General features: G+C 36.4%; 1 protein-coding gene across 3 annotated transcripts; it reads left to right on the plus strand.

Moving 5' to 3' along the window:
* Positions 1 to 1,605: 1,605 nt before the first annotated feature.
* LOC104888808 (uncharacterized) lies at positions 1,606 to 11,000 on the plus strand. 3 transcript variants are annotated; one of them, XM_010673895.4, is made up of 12 exons: positions 1,606 to 1,855; positions 1,996 to 2,091; positions 2,973 to 3,110; positions 4,460 to 5,314; positions 5,513 to 5,645; positions 5,727 to 5,797; positions 6,322 to 7,432; positions 7,516 to 7,820; positions 8,019 to 8,125; positions 9,393 to 9,543; positions 10,342 to 10,494; positions 10,603 to 11,000. In XM_010673895.4, exons 1-12 carry the CDS (start codon positions 1,817 to 1,819, stop codon positions 10,735 to 10,737), a joined length of 3,294 nt encoding a protein of 1,097 aa, XP_010672197.2. In that variant the 5' UTR covers positions 1,606 to 1,816; the 3' UTR covers positions 10,738 to 11,000. The 3 variants fall into 3 exon arrangements, with proteins under 3 accessions (XP_010672197.2, XP_019104157.2, XP_019104160.2); XM_019248612.3 differs by having other exon boundaries at positions 4,463 to 5,314; XM_019248615.3 differs by lacking the exons at positions 1,606 to 1,855; positions 1,996 to 2,091 and having other exon boundaries at positions 4,566 to 5,314.
* Positions 11,001 to 14,545: the final 3,545 nt, after the last annotated feature.

Raw genomic sequence — 14,545 nt, forward strand, 5'->3', positions numbered from 1 at the left:
TGTGATAATGTACGCGGATTTTTTTTTATGTTGGACCCATTTTAGACCCTAGACCCTACCCAGACCCTATTGGACCCTACGGGTATGGGTACGGGTCCTAAAAAAATTTATCCTATGGATATGGGTAGGGTATGGGTCTACATCCAAAAATTAGGGTATGGGTATGGGTCTAGCCTTACCCTACCCAGACCCTGCCCACTGCCATCCCTACTCAAGGGCCTCTCGCCGACCAAATCACCGCACCACCATCGCAGTTGAATCAGCGTGGTGGTGGAGGTCGTGGCTGCGACAGGGGGTCACCGGGACCATGGCCGTGGCCGCGATGCCCAATAATAGCATAAGCTCCAACTACATGCATCTGTTGCCTAGGCTTCGTGGGACGACCCAACTCCCCAACAGCCTCATGCTCCAGTGTAGAGTTGGGCTCCAGGCCCAATGCCTTATCCTCAGCACTATCGGGTCCTAGCCCTAGCCTAATACACTCCTGGCCCAGGTTCGCGCTCTCTTGATAGTGAAAAGAAACTGATTAATGAATTAATCACCTAAACCCTAATATTATATCCTATATATAATAGAAGCGTCATAGGCTAGTTAGGAGAACTAATTCTCCTCATATTCACCTTTGGACCTGCCCATCCTAATCCTAAATACATTTGGATTACGTTGTCCAACTTGTGCTACAATATGTGACCTCATAGGATTAATCTATTTTAGTTTTTAGGCCCAATCAATATTGTCCTATAAACATATTTATTCTCTAGTAAGAAAATACGATTACTAAAATATTTAACTTTATTATCTTCATAATATTATTCCTATTTATATTTAGTAATTGCCGGAATGTCTAAGAACATATTCCTTCACTTTTTTTTTTTTGGAGAATATGAACAGGAGAAGAAGAAGAAAAATACCAAATAGAAAGTAATCTCTTTAAATTTGTAATTAGATTGAGGTTTTCTTTTCTTTTTTTAGGTGGACAACTAATAGAATTGGATACTTATATTTCGGGGGCCCTGTGCAGTTGCTCACCCTGCACATGGCCTTAGCCACCTCTGGGGTTAAATGATAATCAACCCAATTATTAGAATCATAAGGCCTTATTGTGCTGGACTTAATTTAAGTTCCTTTCAATTCATCTATGTTAGGTTCAATTCGATTCGACTGAGGTTCATTAAGTTTCATTGAGTTCAATTTAACTTTAATAAGTCCAAAGGAAACATGACCTAACTATTTTGTAAGTCCTCCTTATAATGATAATACTAGTGTAAGACCACCTCATCTTTATCCTGAAAGGATGACTTTAGGGTTCTTTTTGGATGTAAACAATCACATTCTAAGTGAAGGGGTCACATTTTCCTTTAACGAGATTACTTCTAACCCTTTCAGTTAAGGATATGTTTTTTAGACTAAATATATGAAAATTCAGTTTACTTCAATTCAAATAAATTAGGTTCACTTCAATTTAGTTTATCTAGTTTTCTCTCAGATTTTGTATTCAGTTCATTGCACTTGAATTAAAAGAATATAGCCTATGTGACCCTCTAAAGTAAAAGGTTATTATATGAGAATTTGTAGCCAATTATCTGTGATTTCGACCAATTATAAAAATCAAAATGAGTCCAGTCAAGGCTCGAGCCCTAGCACAAACATATGAGCGCCACCAGGCTTCCCCAGACCCCAGCCATATACTTCATATAAATAGTCCGGGTCTGGGTTTCCATTTGTTGTTTGATTTGGCGCCAAGGTTACTCACCTCTCGCGCCACTCCCAATTCCCACACACTCAGTCCTTCCTTCCAACTTCAACTTCTTCTCCAATGGCGACGCTCCCCTTTCGCCCTCCTCAATTCTCTGACGTACTCCCATCTTTATTCTATACCAATATTCTCCATCTAAACATTATTGTTTTTAATGCAATTCAATTAAATTGTACGTATAATACAAAGTTTATGTCAATTTTTATTTGGACTGACCACCCACCCATATTCTTGGACAGGATGTAGCTTGGCTTCCGGCATGGCTTCAACCTAATCAATCCACCGCCTCACCGCAACATTTGTCTAACGAGGAAGTCTTCCTTCCTTCTCTTCAGGTTTTTAATTTATTTATTTGATTTCTATTTTTGTAGGGTTCGTTTTATTTGAAAATTTGTAGTTATTATGGTGCGTTGTTGGATTCTCACAAATGTTGTGCTGATTTGCTATACCAAAAGTACGGTCTACTCTTGCTAGAAGTGATGTTATATAAACTAAGACTGCTTAATTTCATATTGATAATTATGTAATTTTGGAATTTGAGTGTATGCGGCATTTTTGTAAATGCACTAGCACTAGCTTTGACTTTAAACGTTTCGTAGTATTGAACAAGAACATCCTTTGCTGGACAGTAATAGGATCATTCTTATTGAAAAAATCAAAACAACAAAGGGTAGCATTGTTTTACTTTTGGCTGATATGATATGCTCATAAATTGTTTCCATGACGAAATTTGGTGCACCTTGGATGTGATATTGTGGCTGTATGCTGCCAGTGTCAATCGGGTTGCTTTAGTTTCTGTTGACTTAAGGATGATGCTTTTGTCAAATGTGAAAGAGGAAACAAATAGATCCAATGATATATATTGCAAAATCTCATATAAGGCCGTCTTATCATATTTTATGGTAAGATGGGGTAACTTTTTTCCCTAAAGGGTTCCCTTAGAGTAGAAGTGACTTGTAAGGTAAAAGGTAACCCATTGTCTAAAGGTGACCCCTTTAACTTATAAAGCGACCCTTTATGGCAAAAGGTGAGGTGGGCTTACACTAATTTTATGATAAGGCGGTCTTACAGAATACTTACTAGATATATGTATTGATTTACTCTTGGGTAAAATCAACCGTTAGTTTTGTTAACTGTAAGCATTTCAGAAAGGCCTACTTGTTAGTGAAGGTCACTGATGACAATTTCCCTCCTTCCCCTGCATTGCAACGTGCAGAATGTGGATCCTTTTGAAGGAGAGAACAGGAAAGAGTCCAACATTTTGACAAGTAGAGAAAGCAGATTCAAAATTTGCCATTTGTATCTATCTGGAGAAGAGAGCTCACCAATTACCCTCACTCCATCTTGTGAAAAGGTGCACTAGTAGCTCTTTCTATAATCTTTATCATGTTTTACAACTTGTGATAGTATGGTACTGAGTGTAAATGAGATGTTCTCCTTATTCCTGCCTTTATTTATTGATGTATATCTTCATTTTCCCCTGCCTTCATTGTTTATCTTTGTAACTAAAAACATAAATACATGTTACCCATTCTTCAGTATGATATGCAGCTTTTGGTTTCCAGTTTCAGGGTATTGATTTAAAATGTTCTTTTCTTCTTCCTCTCTTTCTCAGTCTGTCATGAAGGTTCTATAGTAATCTGTTAACCAAGATTATCTATCTGATGGATTATCCCTAGCATTATGTGTTAGTTGTTTGCCATAGAATCTAGTTGCTTTTGCGGGCTCAGTTAAATGGCGAAGTTATGGTTTTAAGGAAGTGATAATTCAGGCATGTGCTTTAGAAATTATACATCAGAACTGTATCTAGTTATGTATGGCGAAAGGAGAGTTTATAAACATGTTTAGAATATTAAAATGTATGGTGAATACTTCGGTATGTTACATTCAATATATCAGTAGGGGAAAATGGGCAATGACTTCAGTAGTGGATGATAATGGTCAATAGTGTTCTTTGCTTTCTGATTTAAAGATAACATAGTATAGAAGTGTGTAGTGTCTTGGAGAGTTCATATACCTTGACATGAAGTACTATTAGAATACAACATAAAAGCGGTAAACCTGCTTCTGGTCACATATCATTTATGCTTATAGAAAGTCTCCGAGTCTCTTTAATGTGTGTCACATTGTGCATTGGACACGCATACACAACTTTATTGCTGTTAATATTTTTCTTTCTTTTGTTTCGATCATGCTTATTCTTAATTCTAGAGGAAGTTGGGTTTCAGTGTTTGCTATTCGGAATCAGGTGCAGTTAAGATTGGCGATGTTATATGCTTGGTTCAAGAAGGTGCAATGACATAGGCCTTTTTGTAGGATGGTGTTTTTACATCCCATTGCTTTCTTTTTTCCAAATGACATGATAACTTTGAGCTCAAAATTAAGAACATTTGCTTTGTCTGTGGTTATTTTACTACAATCTAAAAGCTTTGAATTGCACTTTCCTAGGGGCTACGTGTAGAAGTCTGCACTTTGAATTATAGGTCAAGTTACTTTCTTGTTCTAAGTCTTATTTTGCTTTCTTTGTCTTCTATATATTTCTTCCAATTCTGGAGTTGTAATTTAGCAATCAGGTGAGATTTCGGAAAATTTTGGAAAGGAGATTGACACCAAATGCTTAATCTGCTTTTGTGTGCTATTACAGGTGCATTTGTTCTTCTATTTATCTGGAAGCTTACTTTTGTGTTCACATGTTCCTTTTAGCAGGTACGGCATTTTGATCTACGTCTTTCAACAGGCGGAACTTCATCTATAGTTTCCAATTCACTTTTAGATATCTCACAAGATGACAAGCTAAATTCTGCAACAGCTCTTGTTGGCGCTAGAGAAAAGATCCGGTGCAACACGGACCATGATTCTTCTAAAATGAACATTGTTCCTTCTCCTTCAGATGAAATATATTCCGGATGTTTTGCTAACCGAACTCCATCTCGTAATGATGCCAGACATAACACAATTGAGATCTTTAATTCCAAGTGTGCTGAATGTAGTGATATTAGTGATGCCGTGGAGCTCTCTGTCGCTGCATCAGAAGCATTATCCATACATAACATAGTACAAAGTGAATTGCCTTCAGAAAATCTGTCTACTTCAGCGATACTTAAAGTTGCTCTTCGAGTGAAGCAAGCACGACTAGATGTTTTGAAAGATTCCTTGTGTTGCTTTAAGGATTCTGGTAATAGTGCTGACACCCTTTCAGATTTAGGTGACTCTGACATGGAGGATGCATATAAAGATGTTGGTTTGTCTGTCAGTAATTTGGGAAATATTCCCCTCATAGATCCATCTATATCTCGAGTGAAGGAGACTCCTCAGTCAGAATTTCATGGAGTGGATAACGAGGCTCAATGTGAAATGCAGGGGGACCATGAAATTTATTACGATAGAGGTTTTGCGACAGAACTTCAGGAAAGTAACCCGGGAAAAAATAAATCAAAAGACTTGGTTGAAATCTTTGATAATGAGAAGCTAGAAAAACTGTGCAGAAACTCATCACTTGACTTGATTTTTGAAAATGAGTCTCGGAATAGGAATTTAGATGATCTGCAAACAGTACAGGTAACTGATAACAGGACTTTCCCATTATTCTCTTTTTTATGATAATCCCCAAAGCAATCAAGATTTGCAGATGAAGTTTACAATAAGCTGATAATACACATAATAAGGAACGAAAAATATGTTGTTTTTTTATCTGGTCCCTGGCTTGTCTCAAAAAAATCAGAACACTTGCCTTAACTATATTATTTTAATTTGCAGGAAGAAACAAATGACAAGGCATATGTAGATGGCTTCCCCCATCAACTAGAAGTAAGAGATTCTCCTCAATCTCAGCATTCAAGAAAAGAGCGACTACACTCTATATCTACAATAAGGCATTCACATTATGTAGGTAAAGATCCGTAAGTTTCTCCATGATCATCATTGCAATGTGACAAATGCTGATCTGAACCTGTTACATTCCTGTTGGCAGACATGAATGAGGAGAACAACAGATCATCATGTAGATTCCAAAGCCGTTGGTTTGGTGGTTGGACAGGATTGGTATGCAGAACCTTCAGAACTGGTGATGCTTTGCATCAATTTTCTAACATCAACCTCTTTCTTTAACATGATTTTGTGGCAAACTCCTTTATCGCTGATGGTTAAAGTTATGGATTTGGTTGAGAAACAGCCTATCTTCTCCTACAATGTTAAGGCTGTGTACATTTCACGTTCCAAAGACTCCTTCAGTGGGATCCCTACCTACTGTTTTTTGTTAGTGAAGTAATTGATTTTTGGTCTACTAGAAAGGCGTATATTATCATATATGCTTATTCTGAGTTTATGTCCTGAACTTTGACTGATTTTTTCATTCTGATGTATCTGAAGTTTTGTCAGTTCTTGTGTTAAATAATATTTATGAATCAAGAATGTGTCTCTGAGTATGCTGGAGCATCTTTCTTCAGAATTTATTTCGAGAAAGGAGGGGCAACCGCGAAAACTGTAAAAAGATATTTATGCAGAAAAGAAAGAGGAAAATATAGAATAATAATTTGCTCCCTTATTTCTTCCTTTTTTTTAACCAGGAAGGAGATGCTTGCAATGGCAGCAAATCACCGAGAAGAAAATCTATTCCCAAACTTCTTATTGGCGAGACTAGCTATCTTTCAGAATCCATGGATGTTATTCCTGATCAGAACTCAGTTGTACACAATCATCATCTTAGCTCAAATGCTGTAGAATCTGGAAAACCTTTTGAAGATTCATGCAACACAGCTAATAAAGGCGCACTTGTCAGTCAGGAAGTTGCGAAAGATTCTACGTCATTTATTGATCCTCTTTGTTCAATGGTTCCCTGTAGCATTTCCGAAGAAATTAGTGATTCCTTTCTGCCTACTAATAACAATGTTGATCATCAATTGATTGATGCTTTTAGAACTTTACCTACAGAAATTACAATGGGAATTGCCCAGATAAATTCTGGTCGCAATGATGAGTATCTGGGCAGACAGAAGCACAATGAGCTAGTTATTAATGATGTTGGTTCTTTTCCTCTTATTCGCCGACAGCTGACCTCTCTCAAGAATTACAGTACCGGACTTCCAGTAAATTCCTCTATTTCACCCAAGAGAAGTTTTAGCTTAGGAGAAAATAATGCAAGGGTGCTTTATGGCTGCATCAACTCCCTGAATGACAAGGATTCAACAAAGCAACCACTTGTCATATCCACGTCCAACTGTGCTACTGCTAAAAGTAAGCAGGAAGATAGACCTATTAAATTCATAATCAGCTCTACTACTGCTACAAATAATGAGGAAAATCATGTTGCAAATGCATGTGGAAGACTGATACAAGATCATTGTGAAATAAATGCGGAAAAGAAAGTGGAGCTTCATGTTCATCTTGATAATATCCCAACATCACCTCTTGTCCTATGCCATAAGACACGTAGATTCAAAGCTCCTAAACTCCATGTTGGTGATATCTCAACAGCTAATCTATTGGAAGATCAAGCTCCATCTTCCAATGAAATTTATCACAATATCAGAGAAATCCCTCAAGGTCCATCTAGTGACCTTCCCAAAATTGACATTCCCACTAGAAAGCGAGTTCATTTTTCAGATGCTGACCTCAAAATTCAAATGCCTCAAGGACAATTGAATAAGAATCTCAGAAGAACACCCAACAACGAAAATTGTGAGTATTATCACCTCATTGCATAGTTTTATCTATATTTTTAAATTTTTTTTTTTTGAAGAAACCAATAATATTTTGATTAGGGTCAAGTTGCAGACTGAGGGATAGGTCTAAGAAGTGTGACAAGGACCAAGGTACTGCTTCTCAAGAAGTAAAAGAGCGTCTTACTAAATGCCGCATAAAGGGTAGGAAGAGAACAATATTCCAAGGTTTAGACTTTTTGTTAACGGGCTTTTCCAAGAAGAAAGAAAAAGAAATCGAAGGTCTACTGAGGAAACATGGTGGAATGGTCCTTTCTGATATCCCTGCTCCACCTCCCCATTCAAGGAGAAGGAGGTCTCTCAGACTCAATGCTGAAAGGCTTCCTGTTGTCTTGTGCACAAAGAAGGTCCAAACTCTCAAATCTTTGTTATATGTTTTATTACTCTCTCTATGCAATAACAATGTCAATAATGTCCCATAAAGTTTTCTCCCCCCCTCTTACAACACAACTTTTTGTGATTTGCACTATTATCTTTCTAATGCTAGTGTCCCAATATAAGTAAGTGGGCGTTTTATTTAATTTTTTTTTGCATGTTTATTGCAGTTGCAAACCACAAGGTTTTTGTATGGTTGTGCTGTGAATGCCTTCTTGCTTAAACTTGGTTGGGCATATGATTCCATTAGTGTCGGTTCTGTCTTGCCTCCTGACGGGTAAGTTGTAAATCTGATCTCTGATAACTTCCCTATACTTGCTGCATGATTTTATACATCTCCAATGCTGTTTTCATTTTTAACAGACTGGTCTTATTACCAAAATTAAGTGAAGTAATGGAGATATAGACTAGATTGATCTGTTACGGTTGAAGGAAGGTCAAACTATTGATGATAAATCCTGCAAAAGGATTAATTCTGATAAATATTGCTTACAAGTGTTGATTAATGATCACTTCAATAGTGGTTCAATCCCTTTTCTGTTGCGATTTCTCTTCCCTCCTCACTCTTTCTCCAGTACATCTATTTTTTTATCCTAATTTCTTTGCATAATTGTGTCTAGACTCAATAGTGATGGCAAAGCCCAAAGGTTGTATATGCGGCAAGTTGGCCTAAGACCATTCCAACCCAGTACCTTCTATGTGACTGCTTTTTTTTTTTTTTAAGATGGATACTCGTCTACCATCTAATGCAAGAACCATCTTATCCATTTTGGCAAAAAAAGTTGCAAGACTTGTAAGTGTTAAAGTTAGTTTACTAAGAAGACAAAATGTTAGAGGAGGCTATATAAAGGCAGGGATGTAGAGGCAATAGTGAAGGGCTAGCTGGATTGGCCCTTGTCATTTAGGCTGGCAAAAGGTTTCGTATGCTATGCTATGGGGCTGGGACTTCCATTCTAGTGATGGCTTAAGGACTAGCTGACCCTCTATATCTGCAAAGGCCCTAATAGTGCAGAGGATAGTTCTCTATATGCTTGTTTGCCACCTGGTGACAGACTTTAGACATTTGTGATGTTACAATGTGATAACTGAGCATATGAGCATCTACACAGCATGGTTAATTAGTTAATATTTTCAGAGCTCCAACAGCAAATGGGGAGTAACAGGGAAGTGAAGTAGAGGATTAGAGAAAAGGGTGGTGTTGTTTATCATTGGGGGGGGGGGGGTGGGGGGGGGGGGTGGGTTGAGGATAAACTCTTGTGAAATTTAACTTCATCCTGATCATGCATGACTAGGTGGTAATATTATGCTGAATAACACTATTACTTAATCATCGGCTAGGTACTTTCTTTTCCTATCTTCCAGCTCTCTTTCATGCCCCTCACCTCAAAGCCACCAACACTTTTTGTGGCTTTTAAAAAAAAGCCATTGGCACAATCACATAGTTAATTAACCCTCTATCCCCTTTGATTTTCTGACCTTTTAAAGTTGCGTAGTTTGAACCGTTATTCTGTAATTTTCTCTCACTTGGGTATTTGTTTTGACAGATACTTAATACTATCCAATCAGACTACTAGTATGCTGAACCAAATTGGAAAATCAATTTGTCAAAATGACAATGACTACATCTTTGCCAAAGTTGGAGTCATGCTACAAGGGACACATAGTTTCTGTTCGAAATTGGCTAAAGTTATTAAGGTAACAAAGTGTTTTTAGAGTATGCCATAGCAACATTTTTTTTTACATGAGCAATATCAAAACCCAGTATTTGGCTATTTGCTATCAGAGTCTAAGAAGATTATTGAGATTCTGGCTGGAATAGTTCGTTGCTGGGTTGTTGCTCTTCTTGCATTATCATTAGTCTTAAAGGGTGGCATTGTTCATAATTACTGGAGATATGTTCTAGGTGTACATGGTGCTGGCACGGTGTTCTATGTTTAACTAAATACCTTCATGCTGTCTTTTTTTATGCTGCATATAGTAAACTATAATAATAACTGTGAACTGGAGTACTGTATGCAATTTATCATTTTTTAATTAATAATTGCAATTGTCCGCGTCAAATTAAGGGAAATGCTAAACTAGAAACTTGCAATGTTGGCATTGAGCACCGTACCGGTGTTGTTTGCAGGGTTCTTGATATGTTGCTACTTAGCAACTAACATAACTTCTATTAAATCAGAAAGCTCATCTTCTTCTTCACTGAACTCTGTTAGTTTAACAACCCAAATCCTGTTCTTCTGCTAAGATGTCTACTGTTAGTACCCAACTTTAGTATGGCTCTATTAAATTTATCATATGTGAAAACTGAAACAGATTAATATCGTCTGTTGTCAAATGTCATGTCACCATTTCAAGTTCTTCCTTGCTGGAGGAATTAATTAACAAAATTGGAGTTTAACACATTCCTTGGAGATTAGATGATCTTCATCTTTGTTGTGCGTAATCAAGATAATCAACAGTCCGATTCAACTCCTCCCCCTTTTGCAATTTCAGCATGGACAGGGTCATGTGTACAAAAGTCTGCAATGGTTGGCTCAGAGTTCAGAGAAAAAGAAGGTTGATTTTGGTGTTATTGTTACAGAGGATGAGAGTCGTGCAACTCGCCACCTGAAGAAGTGTGCCTCTGAGCAGAATATTGCTGTTGTGGTTAGTATTGGTTATAAATTTACTGTGCTTGGTACAACATCTTCTAAGGATCTTTTCGTCCAATCTCTACAAACTCGTGTTAAACTGCATGTTGTGTGCTTGTTGCAGCCGGCTAGATGGATCACAAATAGCTTATTTGAAGGAAAGCTACTTCCTGTAAAGGAAAATTACCAGTCGTCTACTCAACGGACAATCAGTGTTCCCGAAGTGTCTGTTTTACTGGAGTGCAGTCAAGAGATCTGATTTTGATTTCATCATGAAAGTCCACAAGTCTCCTCAACTTCATATTCTTTTATTTTATTTTGGCTGGTAAGGAAATGTGCCCTACTAGATTGATATATTTTTCTTTTACGAGTTTGATAGTTTGATTTATTTGTGATAATTATCACTAGCAATGTATAAAAATTTCAATATGTAAATTATGTAAATATTGTACATCTAATGTTTTGTAACCCACACCATAAGTTATGTAAATCAAGCCTTTAAGTGAAGCTTCTTCTGGTTAATATAGTATAATTTGCCATTTGTGATTATTTTTACTTGTGTACTTGTTAGGGTTGTGAGTGCGTAGCGGAAGCAAATTAAAAATGTAGAGATTGAGCAAAATAAATAGAGTTGGAAATATGTGGCAAGAAAGTAGTAAAAAGATGGACAAACACAATTTAACGTGGGAAAAATCCTCAAATAGAGCCAAAAAAAACTCACGGACGACGAGTACCTAAGATCCACTATATAGAAATAGGAGAGTACAAGAATCACCGGAAACTTATTAGGGTGAGTAGTACAAATGCAACTCTCACTATAATATAAACTCACTAGAAGTAGTACAAAAGAGATAGTGATTTAAGAGATTGTGTGTATTAGAATCTCCGACCTCATAGTATCTTAAAGAGCCAAATCTCCATAACGGACACGATAGCAACAAACCTAGATATTGTAGGTAATATCTCTCTAAGCCAGAAGGAACACTTATAGAGTGTAGAGCATCGTAGCATAGAATTGGAGGTGTGTGGTAAGTTAATGGTGGATTAAGCAAAATGTTACCCAATACCCCTATACTATATAAGTGTGGTATGTCGGTGTTGTAAGTTGCCAAATGTGATCCAAATATCATGATTTGTCTAGAACTCTTCATTACCAAGATACTTAATTTTGCCGACATAATACCCAAATTTATCTTGATTTCTAGAGAAAAATCATGATGAGCAAAGCATCAACATTCTTTTGTTATGAAATTGGACCAAAAGAAATTTGGGCCATTTTAACCCAATAGTACTCCATTTGTTTTTTTAAAGATACTTTATGTTTAAGTTTGTTTTCTAAAAATATTTCAACTTTTACTTTATTCCGTATTAGGTTAAACTTGTTTTCTTTTCAAATTATCTTGACTTGTTAGACACACATAATTATACTAAGAAGTGATTGGGATCTGGGAAATAGTATGACTATTGCCACCTAAAACATGATTACTAGTGCTTAAATAAAATGAGAGTAAGAGATTACCAGAATCATGAATTATGTGTGATATGTTCTAAAATTCATATACTATTTGTTTTAAGTGAAACTATTGGGTCAGACCGTTTGACCTAATAGGTTTCGTCGGACGGGGCTGAGCCCAACTTAACGCGCGAGGGCTTTTTCGTGGAGGAGAGAGAAAAGAAGGAAATTGTTGATTCAGATTGAGTTTCAGTATCAGTTTTCCATGGAAGGAATTAGGAGGAAGAAAGGAAACCGCCATTGATATAGTGAGAGAACTTTCAGACGCTCTCTCTCTTTCTCTCACTTTGTGTTCAATTCGTGCTGGTGATGGTGTTGCATCCACAACTATGATGCAGATTGCAGAGCATGTAGTGCTAACTTGCTAAGGCCTTAGCTTCGCACGTGCTACTCACGCGAACTCAATTTTTTTTTTTAGTGTTTATGTTGTTTTTCATTTTATTATTTGTTTGTTGTTTCATTTAGATATGTATTTCTTTCATTTTATTATGTTTTTGTTTCAGTTGATGCTGTCTTTATTTCATTTACATATTTTGTTTTTTTGGTGTGTTATAATTGTTGTTTTGTATCATTCACATATGTTTTCCTTTCATTTGATGTTGTTTTTCTTTCATTTAGACATTTCTACCTTTCATTTGGTATTTTTGATTTTGTTTTTCTTTGATTTTTTTGATGTTTTCAGTTGATTATTGTATTCTTTCAGTTGGTGTGTAAATTCTTTCAGCTTGTGTTGTTTTTCAGTTGATTATTGTATTCTTTCAGTTTTTGATTATTGTATTCTTTCAGTTGGTGTGTAAATTCTTTCATCAACTTGTGTTGTTTTTCTTTCATTTGGTCTTCTGTGTGTGACGTCCGACGAGAATAGTTTGTTTGACGAGTCTGACACAATACCATCTCTTGTTTCCAGAGTGTGCGAGACATATTGTAACAAATGAATTTCCTAATTCGATGGGAGTTATGAATACCCGTAGCATGAACGTTATTCTCTATTAATAAAGTAGTCAAAATAATTGTTCATTAAGTATAAGACATACAACTATCCAGTGTATCACATAAGCCATAATTATTCCCAAATATCAGAAACCTTGAAATCACATCATCGACAAGTGACCTGAAGGGATAACCAGTTGTCCAGTATCATCAAGTTTTTGTTGCTTGAATTTATTAAACCTCTCCACCATGCTTGGTATAAAATGATGGATCCCACCTCCCACCTCCCACCTCCCACCTCCCACCTCCCACTTCCTGTGAAGTAACTCATCTTCTCAAATCACTTGTTATACGTTCCATTTTTGTTGGTGTCCGATTTTTCAAATTTTTCATCGTGCCTGCACGATTATATTCTTGTGGAGTAAATCTGTAAATGGCACATCCAAAAATTCAGCCAACTTCTTTACATGACTTTCCGGATCTTTCTTAATATCCTTATGCTTAAAGAAAACCTTATTAGACCACTCCAAACTCAGCTTCCAATGCTCAACTACGTGGTTGAAGTAAGGTTCAAGATAGCTCTCCTATCATAGAAATTAGAAATTCTCCAAACTAGGATGTTTAAAATTTTCTTTATGATATTAAGTACAAAGTGATATAAGGAATTAAGGACATGAGCATGTCAAAGGAATTTCGACGAATGTGCAAAATTCGATATACGGTAGTCGAAAGTCGAAACAGACTTGGGAAAAAATGAGTACAGACAGTAAGACGTAAGTGGATAAAGCGTATCAGAAAGTTGAGATACCCATAAATTACACCCATGGAAACATGATCATTATAGGCTTATAGCTAATTATTGCTGTTTAGTCACTCTTGTTAATGATTCTATTCCTTTTCAACAAAAATAAATATAATTAAGCACCAAAAAAAACCCAAAAGACGAGACACTGAACACATCGATATTGAAATTCATTATAGTTGGGCATTCACAAGTTTAATTAGGAAGTATTACATTGCGGGAGGGGAAGAAAGGGCCAGTGGCGCGGTATAATCTTTGTAATAAATCAATGAACTCAAGAGACCTAGTTGCTACAATTTTAAGGCAATTATAAATGACCGATCAACTGCAATTTGAGGCGTGCTGAAAATCCCATTGCAGTACATCAATAAATTCAAATTTGTTGTAGCCTTTCTACGTAACAAAACAGCGAGAAACTATTATCTCTTTTGCTGCGGCTTTTCTCTTGAACCACAACAAATTGATGTTAATTATTTGTGGTTTTTGTGGTTGAGAAATCATTTTTTTTGCTGCGTATTTTTCGTACAACGCATCTTTTTATGCCAAATTTGCTGCTTATGAAAACCATGGCAAATTCATCTTTGAGTCAAATTTCAATCCAACAGGTTAACTAAAACTATCCAATATATGTGTACTTTATATTTCCAGAAAACATAATTTAAATATTTTAAGTCAATAACTTTAGTTAGGGTGTGTTATCTAGACTTCGGCAGTGTTCTTTTGACCACAGTTTCAGTTTAGTTTAGTTTAGTTAATTACCTCTCACAGTTTCAGTTCAGTTCAACTAATTTCCTCTCACAATTTCGATTTAATTATGTTCAA

This window comes from Beta vulgaris, chromosome 3, assembly GCF_026745355.1.
Source record: "Beta vulgaris subsp. vulgaris cultivar EL10 chromosome 3, EL10.2, whole genome shotgun sequence".
Taxonomy (NCBI): Eukaryota; Viridiplantae; Streptophyta; class Magnoliopsida; order Caryophyllales; family Amaranthaceae; genus Beta; species Beta vulgaris.

What these genes read in the sequence shown, in the direction of transcription:
- LOC104888808 (XM_010673895.4), top strand. Translation starts at nt 1,817, where the DNA reads ATGGCGACGCTCCCCTTTCGCCCTCCTCAATTCTCTGAC. An exon ending in ATGATCTGCAAACAGTACAG is followed by an intron (nt 5,315 to 5,512) that starts GTAACTGATAAC and finishes TTTAATTTGCAG; the next exon opens with GAAGAAACAAATGACAAGGC. An exon ending in TTGGTGGTTGGACAGGATTG is followed by an intron (nt 5,798 to 6,321) that starts GTATGCAGAACC and finishes TTTTTTAACCAG; the next exon opens with GAAGGAGATGCTTGCAATGG.